The sequence below is a fragment of the Manacus vitellinus genome, unplaced genomic scaffold (genome assembly GCF_001715985.3).
Source record: "Manacus vitellinus isolate BGI_N305 unplaced genomic scaffold, ASM171598v3 scaffold_34_pilon, whole genome shotgun sequence".
NCBI lineage: Eukaryota > Metazoa > Chordata > Aves > Passeriformes > Pipridae > Manacus > Manacus vitellinus.
Window position 1 is genome coordinate 1,752,610 of NW_021940488.1, and position 19,552 is coordinate 1,772,161.

General features: G+C 35.6%; 1 protein-coding gene across 3 annotated transcripts in view; it reads left to right on the forward strand.

Annotated features, from left to right (window-relative positions):
* LTN1 (listerin E3 ubiquitin protein ligase 1) overlaps nucleotides 1-19,552 on the forward strand; it is a 29,276-nt gene that overhangs the window by 6,723 nt on the left and 3,001 nt on the right. For all 3 annotated transcript variants that reach the window (XM_029961422.1, XM_025895573.2, XM_018076948.2), the window contains 19 exons: nucleotides 129-273; nucleotides 1,020-1,805; nucleotides 2,248-2,289; nucleotides 3,502-3,694; nucleotides 5,472-5,711; nucleotides 6,678-6,831; nucleotides 7,101-7,251; nucleotides 7,953-8,154; nucleotides 9,082-9,241; nucleotides 9,411-9,515; nucleotides 9,776-9,918; nucleotides 11,798-11,933; nucleotides 13,028-13,172; nucleotides 14,690-14,903; nucleotides 15,178-15,415; nucleotides 16,214-16,288; nucleotides 17,135-17,321; nucleotides 17,760-17,931; nucleotides 19,238-19,452. In XM_029961422.1, coding sequence (XP_029817282.1) covers nucleotides 129-273; nucleotides 1,020-1,805; nucleotides 2,248-2,289; nucleotides 3,502-3,694; nucleotides 5,472-5,711; nucleotides 6,678-6,831; nucleotides 7,101-7,251; nucleotides 7,953-8,154; nucleotides 9,082-9,241; nucleotides 9,411-9,515; nucleotides 9,776-9,918; nucleotides 11,798-11,933; nucleotides 13,028-13,172; nucleotides 14,690-14,903; nucleotides 15,178-15,415; nucleotides 16,214-16,288; nucleotides 17,135-17,321; nucleotides 17,760-17,931; nucleotides 19,238-19,452 — 3,703 coding nt within the window. The remainder of the gene's footprint in view (nucleotides 1-128; nucleotides 274-1,019; nucleotides 1,806-2,247; nucleotides 2,290-3,501; nucleotides 3,695-5,471; nucleotides 5,712-6,677; nucleotides 6,832-7,100; nucleotides 7,252-7,952; nucleotides 8,155-9,081; nucleotides 9,242-9,410; nucleotides 9,516-9,775; nucleotides 9,919-11,797; nucleotides 11,934-13,027; nucleotides 13,173-14,689; nucleotides 14,904-15,177; nucleotides 15,416-16,213; nucleotides 16,289-17,134; nucleotides 17,322-17,759; nucleotides 17,932-19,237; nucleotides 19,453-19,552) is intronic.

Genomic DNA, 19,552 nt, shown 5'->3' on the forward strand with positions numbered 1-19,552 from the left:
TATATTCTCATATTGGTGTTGTCTGGATCAGAACAACATAACAGAGGGTATATTCATGGCGTTCATGTGGGGTTTCTTGGAAGCACAGTTGCCTGAGTGTGCCCTCCCTCTGATGTTGCCTCTCACAGGTTGTCAAGTGAGCGGGCAGTAGCCAGCCCTTCAGAAAGTTCAGCAATTATAACTGCATTTATGGAGTGTCTGTGCTTTGCTGTACTACAGAAAGTAGAAGAGGATGACCAAACCCAAATTCATCAAATGCTTATATCTGACCAGGTATTTATTAGAAATATGGAATATTTTTGTGTGCACATTTAATAATTACCATTATTATTAACTAACGTTATTAATATTTTAATAACATTAAAGAAAAATGTGAAATTTAGGTGAGGATTTACTTCTCTGTTGAAAGTTTCCCTAGATTTTTAAAATCACCCAGGTTGGAAGAGACCTTCAAGATCATCTAGTTCCACCATCAACCCAGTACCACCATAACTACCCCATAACCACATCCCCAAGTGCCACGTCCAGACACCTCTTGAACACTTGTAGAGATGGTGACTTCACCACCTTCCTGGGCAATGTATTCCAATGCCTGACCACTCTTTCAGTGAATTTTTTTTTTCTTATGTCTGGTCTGACCCTCCTCCGGTGCCATTAAAGACCGTTTCCTCTCATCCTTTTATTTGAGACGTGGCGGAAGAGACTGACCCTCACCTTGCTACAACCTCCTTTTTGGCAGTTGTGGAGAGCCATGAGTAACAAAAATAATGCTACTGAATTTAGTAATTTTTTTCTTCCTATAAAATCATCCTTTTAACTGTGCAGTTTAAATTATATTTAAGGAAAAAAAGACTATCCTGTATATTTTCAACCATGAGTGTTCGAGCTTGAGTAATTCCGGTATTTTTAGAATTGCTTCTGCAATGTTTTTCAAAATTATATAATTTTGTGGCATGACAAAGAATAAAATGATTTTTTAACTGGATCACTGTTCTTTAATAATTTTTTTTTCTTTATAGCTAATTCCTTTCACCAGTGCTGTTCTTAAAGAGCCCATGTTACAAAGTGGACCATTATTTTATCAAATAGCAGAAATGCTGAGCTCCTGGGAAGCTAAAGCAGAACTCTCCAGTGATGATGGCACAGATGAAGTTTTCCAGAAACTGTTGTCAAATTTTTGGGACCATCTTTTAAAAATGTGTGTACTTCATGTTGATAGGTTGGATGCTGATGAGAAATCATTGTTTGCCATATCTGGTATGCTAGAAATTCTTCAGAATCCAAAGAGTGCTACCAAACCAAACAACAAAAAATTTCTGAAAATCAGATTTACAGACGAGGATGAATCTGAAAGAAACCCAGAGAATGGAAAGCTCACAGAAGTGAGAAAAGGTGACTCTGAAATACAGGCTGACTTGCAGCATAGTTCACATCTAAGGAAAGAACCTTTAGAGAACTTAGTCTGCAACCTTGCTGAGCTGAGCATTGTGTATGTCAATGAACAGAAGTCAGAACAGCATTTGAAATTTCTCTCTGCCCTGCTCAACTCTTTTTCCTCAAACAGAGTTTTCCAAGTACTTTTAGAGCAGGGAAATGATGCAAGCCATGCTCAAGCCGAATCCCAAAACAAAATGAAAGCTCATAACAGAAGTCCATCTGTACAATTTCTGTATATGAATTTAATAACTTGGCTGAAAGAAGACTGGAGAAAAGACACCCATTTCCTAGTTGATATTTTATACAGTGTGCTTCGGTGTTGCAACAGTAATGAAGAAAGGAAAATCATTCTTGATGATTTAGCAAAGGTATGACTTGTGCATTATGTCATTAATTTTTATCAAAGTCATGACTTTTTGTGGGCTGTTGTTCATTAATAATCTTACATTGGCACTGCCATATAGAAAAAATTCTACATGAACTTGGGTAAGATCAATTTAAGGAAAGTAGCTTTAGGAAAGCTTGACATGACAGTGTTGGAGTGAAAGGTTACGACATCTGTTCCTTTCTGTATGGTAAAAATCATTTAAAAAAATGAACATCAGAATTTCTCTGCTTTTACTTCTCTATACAGTGTAGTTTTATACTAGTCATTGGTGGCCCTTCTTTTAAATGAAATCCCTTATTGATTTTGTTACTGAAATTTAGCAACTTCTACTTAATCCCTGCAGAACAGTTAAAATGGTATTAATGCTTCCTATTCAGCAAAAAAATTTGTTAAATATTGTGGAATTTTGTTTTTCTTTTCAGATGGATCTGAAATGGATTGTTTTCCTCCAGATAATTCAAAAGGTACCCCTTAATATTTAATTTTTTTTGTTCTTGTTATGCGTAGTTTTGACTATTTCTCTGGTGTTAGCTTTGAGACTCACATGTGTTTGAATGACTTTTTTTTTTTACCTACGTAGTGATAATTTCCATAGTTTGAAAATCTTACATTAATAGTTTCAGAGTAGTGTTTGTTTGAAATGCATTTAAATCTGGAGACAGTTTTAAAAATGAAATGATGATACCAAAACAAAAGAATCTTTGTCCCTTCTATTTTTGGTCAGTTTGCTTTTTGAGCCAGAGGGATTCCTGATTTGTTGGTTATCTGTGCTAAACTAGAGATAATGGAGCTGGGGATTTAAACCAATAACTTAAATGATCATTTATATCATCACCCTTACATGATGCTTACAAGGAAAAGGTAGTATTCCATTTTTTCACACCCAATATTGAGACTGACATTTAAGTAATTGCATGGGATGCAATAGGAAGTGTATGACAAACTTTTGGACAAAAACTCATTGCACTGGATTTATAATCCAGTGCGTAGACCACAGTATCTTCCCTCACACATGCTGTGTATTTTAGGAATACTCAATTTTTATGATTTTGTAACTTAGAGTGCCTCATCACCAAAATAATGTTTTTGATTTGTGACCCTCCATTTCTTTTTAAAGAAATTCAGGTGCTGTAAATGGATTTTATGTTGTAAGTAGGTTTTATTTCAGCCAACTTGGTCATCCAGAAGTTATTTTTGTAATTCCAATGTAGGAATTCCCTGGGCTCTATAGTTGAAGAAAAGGAAAACGAAGCATTTTCAGAAGGTGACTTTTTTTGCTCTACAGCAGAGGTCTGACCTAGCCATAAGCTGCTGTCTCTGACCAAAAAGAAAGCTGGGGGGATTCTTGCAGATGTAAACACCTAAAGACTTATTGTTTGTGACAGATGATATGATTCCCACTCTATGTGTAGGTTTGACATAGTAATTTTATGCTTACTTAGTAATAATAGTTAAAAACAAGTTGCCCAGAAAGCTGTAGATGCCACATCCCTGGAAGTGTTCAAGGCCTGGTTGGATGGGGCATGGAGCAATTTGGTCTAGAGGAAGGTATCCCTGTCTGTGGCAGGGGGGGTTGGTGCTTGAATGGGAACATGGAAGATGATCTTTAAGGTCCTTTCCAATCCAAACTATTCTAACTCTTAAAAGATTCTTAGAATTATTTTCTCGTGATTCAGGCATGCTCAAGCACAACAAAACTTTCCTTAGTCTCTGACTGGCTGAAGGGAGATACACTTGGAGAAAGACTGGTGATGCTGGCAGATGATCTGTGCCACCTGTGTTTAAAACCTAACACAGCCTCATCAGACTCAGCCTCTTCAGAAAGGTGGACCCTCCTGAGCTTGGTGCTGTCACAGCATGTTAAAAGTGGTAAGCATGTATAATCCTTGGAGTTTGTGAACTGTAAATACTCCAATCCTTGGAGTTTGTGAAGTGTAAAGCGTAAGTGAAGTGCACTTATGCTTTGCATAAGGTTGAAAAGAATTTGAGATCTTCCAGAATACTTAATTTGGAACATTTAGGCTTTCTTCTTGTGGTTCATTTGTTGGTTTGAAGTTTTTGTTTATTTCTTTTGGGCTTTCTTTTTTTATACCTGAGCCATTTTTTTTGGTCCATATTGCTAACCAAAGTCAGTGTTTAAAGAATAGATTCAAATTCAGATTCAAATAGGGCTGATTTTCCAGTGACTTTTGATTTCTGACTCTAGAGCTTGGGGGTACTGCTGAGCTCATTTTCTGCTGGGTGACCTGTTTTTAATTCATATTGGTTGAAGCCTAAGAGGCTTTCAGGAGCTATGGTGGTTCTTGGCTTAGTGATTTAGGCCAAAATAGAGTATGTGGACTTTCAAAAAATTTTTTTAAATCTCTTATCTCAGTTTCTCAAGGTAAATTGCCATGGAGGAAATGAAAGAGCCTTTCATGGATCAGTAGCCTATCAGATGATAAGAATTAAAGGGGAAAAAGGATAAATACTGAAAGGAAGATAATTGTTTCTGATAAATTATTCAGAGTAATCAAAACTGAAACTTCACAGACCTGTAGCAGTGTGTTGTGATACTGAATGCTTAACTGATATAAGTACAAAAGAAATCCAAAACCAGTAAATATCACAAGTATACAAGGGAAGAACCAACTGTAACTGTAATGATTCAGTGATAGGCTCTGAGCTGTTAAAACTCAAAAAGAGACCTTCAATCATCGTGGTGGTTCCCTGTAAGTGGCAAGTTGTGCTCAGCAGTAAAAAAGGAATGCAGGTTATTTGGAGCTGCTGTGAAAAGAACCCAGGACAGATGACATGTAGTCAATGCATTGAGCATGTAGTCAGTGTATGTAATACTACCTGTGGTTTTGGTCACTGCAATATTCTAGTTCAGCTGTATGCTTTTGAGAAAAAGTGTGATAGAATTAGAATATGCCCAAAGAAAGCTGGCAGGGATGGTTAGACAAGCAGTGGCTTCTGGTTGTAGAGGCAGTAAAACAGACTAGAATTTTTCACTTGCAGTGAAAGTGATTAGGGATGGGGTTGTGCTAAAGAGCTATAAAATCATAATTTGTATGGAAAATGCAAATAGGAAGAAACTTTTCATTGTTTCTTTCAGTGGAAGAACCTGAGTTGCTAACAGATGTTTAGATAACAGTCTTGAGGGAAAAGTACACTTCTTCATCCAGTTTAGAATTAAATAATGGAAGTCATTGCCACAGGGTGTTGTGGAGTTTGAGGATAAATGGGATTGGCCTGCTTGGATCCCACAAAAAAGGAGCCAAGTATGTTCACAGAAGACTGGTCTGCTTGGGGGTAATTATATGCAGTCCAAGTGTAATCTTGGGCTCACAGTTGATTGTCAGAAGCTAGGAAGGCATAAAAGGGGGAGGGATCAGTCTGCACTTGCACTATTTTATATACCTTTTTTGAAGTTGCTTCAGCTGGTTTAGAGAGGAGATAATTGGCAGTGTGAAACTTTGGCTGGGTGATCCTTGATGTCTGTGAAATAAGAGAGTTTATGTATACATTAGAGTGAAACTGCTTTGCACTTTATTTTGGTTTCAGAATCAGTAAATATTAACCAAATTGGTCCATATTAATATGACGTCTTTGACCATGTTTATCAAGAAATCAAAGCATGCTGTTGTTTTCCTCTCCCCAATAGAATCATTGATTGATGAAACTTTTATTGAAAGGATTATTGATAAACTTCAAGCAGCTCTATCTAAAGCAAAGGATCTTTCTGAAGCTGGAAATACTGAGCCATCAGTATCTTTCATCTGTGATGTAGCCTCAAGCTTTTTCAGCTCTGTTAAAGGGTGTTTACTGATGCCATCCTCAGAAGACTTGCTGCTTACCATCTTCCAGCTGTGTGCTCAGAGGCAGGATGCAACACACTTAACAGGTAATCTAGAAAAAGAACTTCAACCAGACTTTCTCACAGGTGATGATTACATCTGAATTCTTCTTTTTCATGAAATGGATGCAAGTATGTAATAGAATACTGAATTCACATACATTGAGCACTTGCAGCTGTAACTGATACAAAAATTTATGCTTTAATTTACAGTGCCCATAGTTACTACTAAACATCAAGTCCTGTACATCTCTTTACAAGGATTTTTAAACTTCTTTGATGTTAACTTTGAGGCTGTGATATTGCACACTTTTCGGAGTGTTATGTAAGTTATTTAAAGTCTATGAAATACAAGAAACGAGCATTTTTTTGGTTCATTTTGTAGTGTAGGGATTCTATGAAAAAATGTGTGCAATCACTTCAGACACATGTATTTATTCTGAAACCATTTGTATTGGTTAAGTTGCCCAGTCAAATTGTGATCCATACCTCTTTAGCAGCATCTCATGTTCAGACTGAGATCCTCTTTTATATTCTTTGAAGGCAGAATTTGAGTGATAAATTTGTACATGCATTTACTGACATCAACACAAATAAATACAATGTTTCAGAGTTGTCATAGAAATGAAGTAGGACAGTACTAGCTTGAGAACCACTGCTGCTTTGCAAGTGACTATTGATGCCATGAATGTTCAGTATTTCAGTAAAAAGATCTGTGGTTTTGAAGACCATGTGGACATATTGTAGTAGACAACAGGAACATCACTTATTCTCCATTAAATTAAATTTTACCTGTGTGTCATAGTTAATTTAAAATTGCTCTGCAACAAGAGAGCTGTATATTTGCCCTTGATAGTTCTTCCATGTAACCACATAGAAAAGAGAATGGTTTTCCTACTCAAGGACCTTCAGACATGCTGTCCATGTAGATTGTAATTAGAGTTTACCTGTTTGTGGTGGTCTTCTTGTCCATTTGTTATTGTTTTGTTTTCTTTTTTCTTTTCCCTACAATAGATTTACTTGTATGCAAATTAAAACACACGTGGATGTCTGGTGTAAATTCACTTGTGCATCAGCTTCAGAGCACACACAAACAGAGTACCTTTTTGATTAAAGCTGCACTGTGGGTCAAGAATCAAATTCAGTCTTCCTCTTTGGACGTTAAAAGGTAATTGGGATGCACATGTCTGCTTCATAATATGTTGTTCTTCTCTAAAACAAAGATCAGTGCTATACTATTTTTTATTTAATGGTCATTTGTATTGCTGAGAGACTTTTCAGCCTGTTGAAGGCGGTGGGCAGAGCAGAAAACCACCACTGGTACAACAGGTATAGAGCGTTGGTACAACATATAGAGCACTGTATCAATGTAGAATACACAGCTTGCTTTTACTGGAGAGTGCCAAACTTGTTTGCAGTGTTTTCTCCTTTTCTCAGTCTTCAGATGTTGATCTCTGCAGTTAGTGATTTGTTGTCAAAGCTCATGGAAGCTGATGGACAATCTGGATACCTTGTGAGAGCTTTTGTTGAGCACGTCACACCGAACAAAACCGAGTGGGGGAAGTTGCATGAGTCTCTATCTACTGAGGTATGGAAATGATAATGGGCTTACCTGGGGTAGTCAATCTTTCCTCAAGCCTCTCTCCCTTAGGGTGGTAAGCATCCTTTCTTCTGACATGGCACTGCAGTTATGAATACCCATATGTCTGTGCAGAGGTTCTTTTCAGCCTCTATCCGTGAAAAAGACAAAATCTCTATGTTTATGGATGCATCCAGTACTACTGGAGAAAATCAAAATTACCCTTTTCTGCATGAAACACAAGCAACTTGCTTAGAAATTCTGGAATTTTTTCTGACAAAATGTACATTGTGAAGATGTACTTTAATTCTTCAAAAAGATTAATTTTGTGAAAGACGCCAATATCTGCAGAGGAACGTGGTGTGCTGACTATCAACAAAATGCTGACATACATATAGTAGAGAGTGGGAAGGACATAAATTTCCTATCCAACCACCCAGCTTCAGTAAACCTAGTATTTCTTGTAAAATATGTAGAATTCTAAAGAAACATATTTGTTTCTGAAGCAGCAAGGCAGTTTCAAATTACTGCTGTGCATTTAGGTTTTTTAATACGCTGGAGTGGGTCACTGTGCTTTTATTGTCAATTTATATGTTTTGTGGTTATTTTTTAGTAATTCTGAATTTTCAAGATTAAAGAGATCATAGCTCTTCTGTGCGTTATTAAAATGCCAGTTATTTGTTCACACTCTTTTTATGCACATATTACAGTGGATACACAAACCTCTTTTGGAAGGAAGGCTTAGTATGAATTGTGAACCTCTGGGATCAAGTGTCAAGCTGTGTGACACAACTAAACTTCCAGGCCATTTGTGTACTTCAGCCTTATTGAGTAAAATGGTTCTTCTTGTGTTGGAAAATGCTGCAGTCCATGGAAATGATGATGCTGAAAGAAAGAAAATTGACAATATAAGTAAGTTACAATGGTAAAACTTAAAGGAATTTTATCTTATAGTAGTTGTAACCTGGATTGATAATTAGAAATGCATAGTTAAAGACTGGCTTACAGGTATGAGAAATTATCCTTTTACCTTTTGTTATTGTTTTGTTTCATTTTGTTTTGTTTTTTTTTCTTCAAGTCTCCTTTAAAAGTGTAAGTATGTACAAATTTAGTGTTTATATCCTTGGGACCTTTTTTGATTATATAAATCCTACCTCAACAGAACTTTCAACTGGGAGATATTTGAATTTTTAATGAGCTTCAAATTTGTTCATTGCCAAAACACACAGTGCATTGGCATGAGTGGTCAATAGGAACTGTATCCCTGCCCTGAGGGTTTAGCCATAATGTAAATATAGTTTGAGGCAGCATATTTTCTTAATTCCACCAGGTGGAATGTAGTTTCTTTTTATTTTTAGAGTGCTCAAATGAAATTAATAATTCTATCTCCAAAAATCTCACCATGATGAGAAGTGTAATTGCTTAGTGTGGGTCTTTGTAAGCTAATGAAGGAACCACATGCTAGCTCTTGTCATCAAATTTGTTTGGTTTTCTTCTGGACTTAGATCTTGATTGTCTTGTCTGCAAGAAGTATATGTCAAAAAAAAAGAGGAGAATAGAGAGGAGTTGTAATTTGTGTCATGCTTGCTTGATTTGCTTTAAAATTTCTTGAATATCTAGAACAGATTACTGTAGCTTTTTGTTTTCTTGTATTTTATGGTACAATGGTAAATATCCAGTTCATGCTCTGAAGCACCTGAGATTGTGTGTAAATATAATACTTTTAATGCATTAAAAACATTAAAAAAAACCAACAAAAACTTGACTTGAAACATCTTGCTTATGCACTGAATATATTCAGCAGTCATTTGTAAACAACAGAAACTGTTGTTTAATTAGTTGCAGAACTGTTGTACTCCTTACAATGGATTGAAGAACTAGAGAATCCTCCTTCCTTGCTTCTGGAATATCTTCATATGTTAGAAGAGATGCACATCACATACAAGAAGTTCAGTACACTAAGTAATACAGCTGGTCTTCAGCAAACTATATTTGATAGGTGAGTACAAGTAAAACAACTCTTAACTCTGTCTTCACATTTTGTGTTGTATAGAGTATTAAGTGCCACTATATTTCCTTCTCTGTGTTGATTCAAACTTCATCCAAATGCTTTTGTGGTGCTCTGAGCATCTGTATATATTAACCAGGGTCTTTCCTCTTCTTTGAAGATCAGAGGAACATGGAAGACTGTGGTCCTTAACCGTGGCTAAAGTGATCCGTGCAGAAAACACTGTATCCTGGGAGAGGAGAGAACTTTTTAAGACAACAGAAGGGTATCTTAATACTACTGCCTCTAAACTTCCAGTTTGTTGTGAATGTTGATAATGTTAAATAATCCTTATTCTGACAAATGACTACTGAGGACTGAAAATTAAGTGCTATATGTGTGTGGCATATGAAAGTGAGACTGCGTTTTAGTGTGTGGGATTAGTTACATCAGAGGATATTAGATCACTATGAAACAATTTACATTTTGTTTCCTAGTTAAATTTTTGGGTTCATTTCATTCTTGATGTTTTGCTTGTATTAATAGGTTTCTGCCATTAACAGAGGGCAGATTGCATACACTTCAGTGTTTATCACCTTTCTTAACTGAGGAAGAAAAGAGAGAACTTGTCTTCCACTGTGTGGCTAAACTTATGACATGCACACAGACAGATCTTTCCAGCACTGATGGTGAGTATGTTCTTACCTCCCTCAGTCTAGTTCATTAGAATTTAAGAACGCTATTTTGTAATAATGTTTGCTTTTAGGTAAAATGTTTTAACTATAGTAATATTATTTTTTCCAGAAAGAAATCTTTTCTCTGTTGCATATTTCTTTCAGACAGTTTTCTGCCTTATTCAGAAAGTATAAGCTATACTGCCTGGTACAAAATTTGAACTAAAGGACTTAGGCTGAATTGTTAAAAGCATTTTAATATTGTTGTACTTCTTGTGTGGTCTATCTTATTTAAACACATCTGTAAATATCAAAGTTTTCAGTTAACCATTTAGGCTTTACACAGTATGCAAAAATATTACTATTGTCAACTGGCAGTGTCATCATTGTCTTCAGATGCTTTGGCAAGAACTCTTTCATGGTTTACATACAATTTTTGAGTAGTTCCTCCAGTGCATGGCATGCAGTGTGCTCAGTCAGAACTGCTCTACATACACCTACAGCAACTGTGGAAAAATTACTTAAGAGGTGATTGAGATGTGTTATACTATTGCTTTGAATATACCCACTTAATTTGGGTCTATATTTTCACAAACTTGTTGCTTTTCAAGAACATTATTTAGAAATGTTCACACACATTTATGAATTTGATGTAATTTAAAAGTACTTTCTATTTTTTTCCAGTACTGCTTTTGTATGTTTTTGCACATACTGTTATTGATCAGTCTGTATAAAAACTGAAATATAGGTTTTGTCTTTTTTAACAGGACTGTGCTTCCTTAAATTGAAAAAACACCCTATCTTTGGTGACTTTAAACTGTGGATATCTGTCCCTTGGCAGTGTCCTCAGGATTTCAGATGAATTCTTCAAATGGATGTCCTTAAAGTGTGAAAATTTTCAGTGTTAGTGTCATGCAGCAATTGAGAAGAATCTTAAAAATCCTTCTGCTATGGTAGTTTCCCTAACTCTTACTCTTTGAACTTAGTTAAGCCTTCTTGGCTTTCTAAGTGAACCAGTGAGGCAAAAATTGTGTCTGTGAAACTCTAAACAGAATAAAATGGGAAAAAGAATCCTCACTCCTCATATGCTGTGGAGTGCTCCTATTTGTAATCTGCATTTCCTTTCTGCTGCTTCACAGTTTTCTAGGGATTCTTGAGCAGACCACATATATCCAAATTCACATTAAATGAGAGATAGGCTGTTGGCTTACCATTCCAATGGTCTTTTTCTTTTCAGGTCAGAAAAGTGCTGGTAAAGTTGTTGTAAATTGTTGCTCAGCTGTTTAGGTGAAGCAGGGGTTTGGTTGGTTGGTTTTGCTATGCCTTTGTGGTACGTTGCCTTATTTCTTTGTCATCGTGCTTGTAGGAAATGTTCATCTTCTCCAAGAAATCGAGATAAATGCAGTTTTTCTTAAGAATGGAAAACAGTACTATTGCAACAGTAGTACTTCACTCTGAAAGTAAAAATTAACATTCCAACAAGAACTCAAATTAACACGCCATTAATACCAGAATTCACAACTCGCAGTTGCATTTCCTTCACTATCTGTCCAAATTATTGCTTAGCATACTACATTTTTAGTAACACAAAGAGATTTCAATCTTAGCAGGTATTTTTCCTTTTTGTTAATTGTATAAACTATCAATTAATCTTCTAGAAGGTGGTTTGTGGTTTTTTTTTTTTTTTAAATTTGCGTTGGATATAGTATTTCTGATTTAACAATGGCATCTGTGGATTACATGTTCAAAGAAGAAAGCTTAGGTATTATCCAAACTGTCTTATGATGTTAATGTTAAATTCAAATAAAATGATTCAGTCATTTGACACACATTTTAATATTTGTTTTGTCTTGATAATTAAGACTATTGAATATGTATTTTTACTGTATTATAGGAGCATTTGGGTGTCTTTCCATTTTGAACTCCTGCCTGAATGATAGAAGTGTTGATTGTGATCATCTACTACCTGGAATACTGAAAATAATAATATCTTGGAAAAATGATAATGAGGACAGCTTTCTCTTTAGCTGGTGGGTGCAACTTGGAGATAATTTCACTTTTTTTCATTTCTAAGACAAGCATTTAAAAATACGGACTAGTTATTAACTCAGACAAAATCAATCTGTACATTACAACTGCCATCCACTGTTCTATTATTACATATTTAAACTTTTGTAGAACTGCATTCTGTAGTTTCATACACCTGTCTTTAGGTATTTAATAACTCATACTGCAGAAAATTACCTGGATGGTTGAAGACTGGGAAACTAAGGAGTTATTTAAATGCACCTAGGTGTCAACTGTTTTCAAAAGCATTTAGAACTGAACAGCTTTTGTAAGTGTTGCTGGATATCAGTTCTCAATTCTGATTGCTTATTTCAGTAGCAGGAAGAAAACCTGGATACCAGAATTAGATGTCTGTCTTAAAATTCTGGACCCAAAAATGTAACTTGAAAAGCTTCCAGCAAGGAGTGAAGATATACTAGCATTCATTTGTCTTGACTATAGTGAGAAAAATCCTGGCAACGAAGTCTCAGAACAATCATAGAACCATAGAGTGACCTGGGTTGGAGGGCACTGTAAAGCTCATCTCATTCCACGCCGCTGCCAGAGGCAGGGACACCTTCCACTGCACCAGGTTGCTCAGAGCTCCATCCAACCTGGCTTTGAACACTTCCAGGGATGGGGCAGCCACAGCTTCTCTGGGAGACCTGTGCCAGGGCCTCACCAATATCTAATCTAAACTTATAATGTACAATATTTGGACACTTATAATGTACAGTATTTGAAGACTTGAGGGCTTATATTTTTTCTTAAATTATTAACTTAAAATTATTATTTTCCTTGCATTGATTTAATTGAAATTGCTAAATTTCATAGGTTATGTAAATATATTACTCGAGCGAATGTGTAAATTTTAGAAATCTGTAATTTAGGAATCTTATGTAGTCTTGGCAGCTAATGTAGCATTCAGCCTTTGATAGACAGAGTATCAAAAGCACATAGGGCAGAGTGTGGTGGTGCCAGACTTAATTTGTCATGAGAGGAGGAGTGAAGGCAAGGATATAGATACTCATATCTGCAACATGAAGGTACATAAGCTTTGGCTGTATTTTTATTACAGCAATCTGAAAGAAACAAGTGCTCAGTTGCTTGGTTTGAACATTGAGATGATCCGTTACTTTCCCTTGTTGCTGAAGTATTCCACAGCTCCTTTGGCCGATAGTGAGTGGGACTTCATCATGTGCTCCATGCTGGCTTGGTTAGAGGTAATGTGAAAGCATCCTCACTTTTGATGTGGTTATCTTTTTTGATCATTCCCTGCATATGGCAGGGACACTTGTAATCTCAGTTTAACAAAAATTTGACACAACGTTAAAAAGAATTGCATTAAGTCCTGTGTGTGTTGGGCTTTGACAAAGGTCATGTGTAGTTTAAAAGGTGTACTCTCCTGTTTCTTATTGTATATTGAGATGAAATCAGCTCACTCTTCAAGTAAGATGGTATTTAATAATGTCATTGGTAATTGGAGAATAATTTTGAAATATGTCTGTTCATAGAATCATAGAATCGATCTTGTTGGAAGCGACCTCCGAGATCATCAAGTCCAACCCTTGATCCAACACTGCCGTGGTTACTGGACCATGGCACTAAGTGCCACATCCAGTCTCATCTTAAAAACCTCCAGGAATGGTGAATTCACCACCTCCCTGGGCAGCCCATTCCAATGTCTGATTACTCTCTCTGTAAAAAATTTTTTCCTAACATCCAACCTAAACCTGCCCTGGCACAGCTTAAGAACGTGCCCTCTTGTCCTACTGCTGGTTGCCTGGGAGAAGAGACTGACAACCCACCTGGCTACGACAGATGTTGTAGATCTCTGTGTTGAAAAATAATATTCCTTTAAGACCAAAGTCTAACATGATACATAAAAATTAACTGAATAAAAAGCACTATCTGCATTTCAATGTCTAACTAATCACATGAAATATCAAAACTATATTCTAGCGCTGCTAGGAAACAGGTCAGTAGTCAGCTGACTACTTCCTGATTAAGCAAATAAAGATACAGAATCTCTCACTCTGTTATTATGCACTTAGAAGGGCAGGCTGGAAACTTCCATGTGACCATTCTTGCATGTGCCTCAAAACTATCTTTTTTTCTTTTTTTTTTTAAATTTAAAAAACAAATAATAAACTTGTGTGAAAATCTTGTGTAGACTAAGTGCTTCGGAATATTTTTAATGTATAATGATATTCCTTTTTGGGGGAACTAGTAAGAAGAAAAATAAAAAAAAGAAGAAATGTTGGGCGAAAAGAAATATTTTTTCAACAGCCACTTCAATAATTTCTAGTTTTTAATAGCATGTTGTCAATTCCCTTTTGCAATTTGGAAATGCAAATATGATATTGGTAAAGCTTTTATGTTTGAGAGAGAATAGTGAAAGCACTTCACAGATCAGTTTTGTCTCATTGGACTGCACAAGTGCTCCAGGTGTGGTACATTCCTGTTTGAATTTTCTTTCTGTCATTATAAAGAAGGTTATATAATGGAAGCAATACAGGATTCTAAATGTTGGTGAGACTTTGGCATTAATTTCAGGAAGTCTTACTAGAGTATAATTTACATTTTTAAACACAGCCCGCCACCCCAAATAATTTTCAAATGGTCCTTGCAATTGAATCTTCTTTGAACTTATGCTTTCTGGTGTAAACAGGGAATGTGAAACATACTTTAAAGCAAATTTATGGTTAAGAAATCTTTCTCTTTGTCTATTTCCTCCTAGACAACAAGTGAAAACCGTTCCCTTTATCATGTCCCGCTTGTGCAGATTTTTGCTTGTGTTAGTTGTGACTTGGCATCTGCCCTTAGTGCTTACTTTGAAGCTGCAGCTCCTGAAACTACTGAAAATCTCCCTAAGAACTTGCTCAGTGAATGGAAAGAATTCTTTTCTGAGGGAATTCACAATTTGCTGTTACCTTTGTTGGTGAAAATCACAGGCAAGTATATGGCAAAGAGGGCAATAGCCAGGCTGTTCTGAAATAGAACTGAGTGGGCTGTATTTTTGAATTTATAGGAATGTTATGTCAATATAGTTTATAAAAACTCAGATTTTTTAACACTTACATGCTAATTAGGAAAGTAATTGCACTTAACCTACTGATTCTTAAGATTAGATGGGTGCTGCTAAGTGCAGTTTGAGTTATTTCCAGCAATGCTTGTTTGTGATATCATCCACACGTTTTGCATCACGGCTTCTCTTGTTTTATGTAGGAGAAACCAAAAATGCATCAGAAGGTTCTTTTCAGAACTCTGTGTTAATATCTTTGGGTGAAGCTCTAACTTACATATCGAAGGACCAGTTGTTAAACCATAAACTGCCACCGAAGTTTGTTGCAGGCCAGAAAACAAATCTTCCAGATAATCTCCAGACTCTGCTGAATACATTGTCTCCACTGTTGCTTTTTCGGGCTCGACCTGTACAGATTTCTGTCTACCACATGCTGTATAAGTAAGAATCAACAAATTTTGCACTTCCTTCACCTCTCACCCCACCCTTTATTTTTTAAATGTGCTGTAGAACGTGCACTTATAGCTGCATGTTTAGCAAAACCATTATGGGCAAAAATTCTTAACTGGGCAATTTGTGTTCTGTATTGGAGAACAGTATATAAAACTATGAATGCTAAATTTAATTGTAAAAGCAGACTTAGTATATACTGAGAAATTTTACTGCAGTACATGAAGATACAATTTTATTTTCTTTATCATAGTTAGATAGATATCAGTATCATAATTGTAAAGCTATTTATTTTTACCCCAAAATGAATCCTAAAATGTAAACTGAAGTGTTCCAGGTTTGATTAGCATCTGACACGATCATTAAATAGTATGACCTTTTTATTTTCACTAATTTAGATAAGGCATTAAGAAAGTGAATAAAAATAGGTAGTATTCTTGTGAACTTCTTGGATATCTCTAATACCTAAAGAGAGAATACAGAATTTGAAAAATAAGATGTGCAATAGCTTTATTCTGATAGAGAATTTTATTTTATTTTAGCATGTCTCAGGAAATGTAAGAGATCTGGAAAAGAACTGAGCAAGGCTATGTGCTCATTCATGTCACTTATGAACCCTCTTTGCAATGGTGACATGTCTCTTAAAGATTCTGTGTTGTTGTTAAGGAATAATTGCCATTATTTTATTGCCTGTCAGTAACACATCACATATATTAAAATAATTTATTAAAATAATTTATTAAAAATTATTTAAAAATTAAATATGATTTTCTTTCCATATTTCTATAGATTAATGCCTGAATTGCCTAAATTTGATGACGAAAATCTCAAATCCTATGGTGATGAAGAGGAGGAACTGGCATTGTGGGTATTTTTTTCCTCATTTTTTTAAGACTTTTTTCCATATTTTTAAAATGTGTTCTAAGATTGAAATATGCAGTAGAGTAGTCATCTGTCAGAAGAAGTTAAAAGAAAAGAATTACATGGCTATGACAATAGAGTCATAAATATTTAAAATATTCAATATAATTGGTTAAATCTGCCTTTGCTAAAACTGGAGACAGTATTTACAATTTTTTTGGGTAAAGTTACTAGACTGAATGCCATAGATATGCTTTATACTGGAAAATCTTGACAGATTTTTACTTTTATTCAGAATGTGTCCATCTGCACAGGTAACTTGAAAGGTATTTGAAACTCCAAAATCAACCTGAGTGTTTTATACAGCTTGAATCCAATAAAATCTATGGTTTGAAGTGGGTAACTGCTTAAAATTCATTTTATAACCTCAGCCTAATGATTAATACCTTTCCTAACTGTGGATCTGCAGAGGGCTTTTTAATCCAAACCCAGCAGTGATTAGGAGATCCATTGTTCAGTTGCTCCTTTGTTGGTGTGATAAGAAAGCAAGCAAAGCAGCTATCCATGATGTAGGTTAAATCATCTCAGCCATAGACCCCTTCCAGATTAAGCAATCAGCATTCAGTTTAAATTTGTCTTGTAAGAAGGTATAAACACCAATTAAAAAATCCCTATATAGTACTGGTGTGTGAATTTGAAAGTAAATTTTCCTGTAATAAGAGGCCCCTTTTTATGTTCTGCATGCATGGCTTTCCTACCACGACTTTCTAGGAAGGCTATGAACATAAATTCAGTTAATGCTGTGCTCAAGATTGGAGTTTACTATTCCAGATAACATTTTTTCTGTAGATCACCTCCAGCAGCTCTTATGTCTATCCTGGCCACTCAAGAACTCTTGCTAGAAAACATCCTGGAATGCATTCCAGTTGGAGAATTTGCAGTTATTCAGCCCCTGAGTGATGAGTTCTGCCTTGTTCTGGGATATCTTCTCACCTGGAAGTTAACATTAGCTTTCTTCAAAGCAGCTTCTTCTCAGGTAATATGTTCAGTCTTTTCATTTTAACTGAATTTCTTAAACTACTTATTTAGTTTGAATCTTGAAGTTTCATCCACCCTTCTTATTAATTATGTAATCCTACCTCTTGTTTTTGTGGAATTGGTGAAATTCTGAAAGCATCCCTGGACTTAAGATTTCTGCACTGCTATAGTTGAGGGTGGTAATATTAAGAGGAATGAAGAATTAAGATTCATTAATAGATGATTCTTTCTTGCATTTTCAAGCAAGCTTGCTACATATTACGATCTTCTAATCATTCAAAATGGTGCAGAGGACTAAATTGCTCTTCTGAACACTTGTTCTGAATCACAGTCTTGCTTTTCTTCCCTGCAAGGACATATTTGTATCATGTACAGAATAAGCTATATTTATAAAGTGTGTTTTGTATTTTTTGTGTATTTTTTTTAATGGTACCAGCTGCGAGTTCTCTACTCACAATACCTTAGAAGAACTAAAAGCTTGAACAAACTGCTTTATCACTTGTTCAGGCTTATGCCTGAAAACCCTGTCTTTTCTGGGCCAACTTCAGAAGTTTCAAATAAGGACACAAAAACCTTCTTTACTGAAGAGCTTCATTTAGATGTTAAAGGTTAGTAAACATTGTATTTGTGTATTTGAGAGAGCTGTTATATTGCAGAAGTTTAAATATGTTTTTTTTTGCTTAAAAATACTTATTTAGAAAATCTTACCTATAAAACAGATACAGAGAGACAAATATATACATATGTTTAGACATCTTTGGCTAACACTCCCCATTTGAAACTTTATCAAAGTTGAAATGTTTATCAGAAAAATCAAGGACAACAAAAAACAGGAATAATATGTTGCTACTATTGAAATCTGAATGTAAAGATTCCAAAACACTAAAAATGTGTGATCTATTCTGGGACCATTGCTTCTAGATATATCTTTTTAATGCTAAATAGAATTTCCATTTTTTCTTGTGTTTCAATATATAAATACAAAAAATTAAAAAATACTTTAATATATATATTTTAAATGTTTGAGACGCGGTGTTGTTTTTTTCATGCTGTTCTGAAGACCCAGTTAATCAATGATGATGAAAGAAGATACACTGCTTTTTTTTTAGCTGAGAAACATGAAAAAGAGTATTAGTTTTTAAAGTTACTTCATTGAAGTTTTTATTTTATGTACTTGTGTAGGTATAAGCAAAGAAACTGAGTTTCCACTTCTTAATTTTTTGCTTCAACATCACTATGTTGCAGAACAATTTATCTGGATGACAGTTAAGAAAGAATTACTAACATGACAACCCAAGGGAAAGATTTCCCTTATCTCATTATAGAGTCAGTAAGGTGGAAAAGACCTCCAAGATCATCCAAGTTCAACCTTTGATCAAACACCACCGTGCCCACTAAACCGTATCACTAAGTGCCCTGTCTACTTGTTTTTTGAACATGTCCAGGGATGGTGACTCCACCACTTCCCTGGGCTGCCTGTTCCAATGCTCAAACACTCTTTCAGTGAAGAATTTTTTCCTAATATCAGTCTGAACCTCTGTTGGTGCACCTTGAGGCCATTTCTATGCATGAACACTGCAAACCTCAGCTGTTCTCCAAACATCTTATTGCTTGTTCGCTCCAAAGTGAGCATTTTGTAATTTCTATAATATAAAATTATTCTTGACTTATGATAGTCCACATGTGAATTTTGAGGTGTGAAGTATTAAGCTAAGAAACAAAGAAACCAGCCTAGGGAAGAACAGCTGAGTCAAACAAGCCCTCAGAGCAGCAATAATAGGAACATGTATGTGAAATTCTGGTTACCACAGTTCTTTTGAGATCATAATTTTTGTGTGTGGTGTGGAGGCACCAACATCCATGACTAATGTGTTAAGAGTATTTGAGCATCCTTTCTTATCCTCCCTGGGACAGGAGTGCTGTCATCCCAGATTCCGCACTTGGCCTGCTCTGTGTACCACATAACGCTGAAAGACTTGCCAGCCATGGTCAGGCTTTGGTGGAATAGCTGTGAAAAACGTGTCTTCAATGTTGTAGATAAATTTACAAGCAAATACGTCAGCAGCGTCCTTTCTTCCCAGGAAATATCTTCTGTTCAGACCAGCACACAGTTGTTCAATGGCATGACGGTTAGTAACACTTTTTGTCCTTTCTTTTTATTTGCTTCAGTTTGTCGCAAACATTTAAAGAAATCTGACTTCTCATAACCAGACTGTGGTTCTGAGCGTT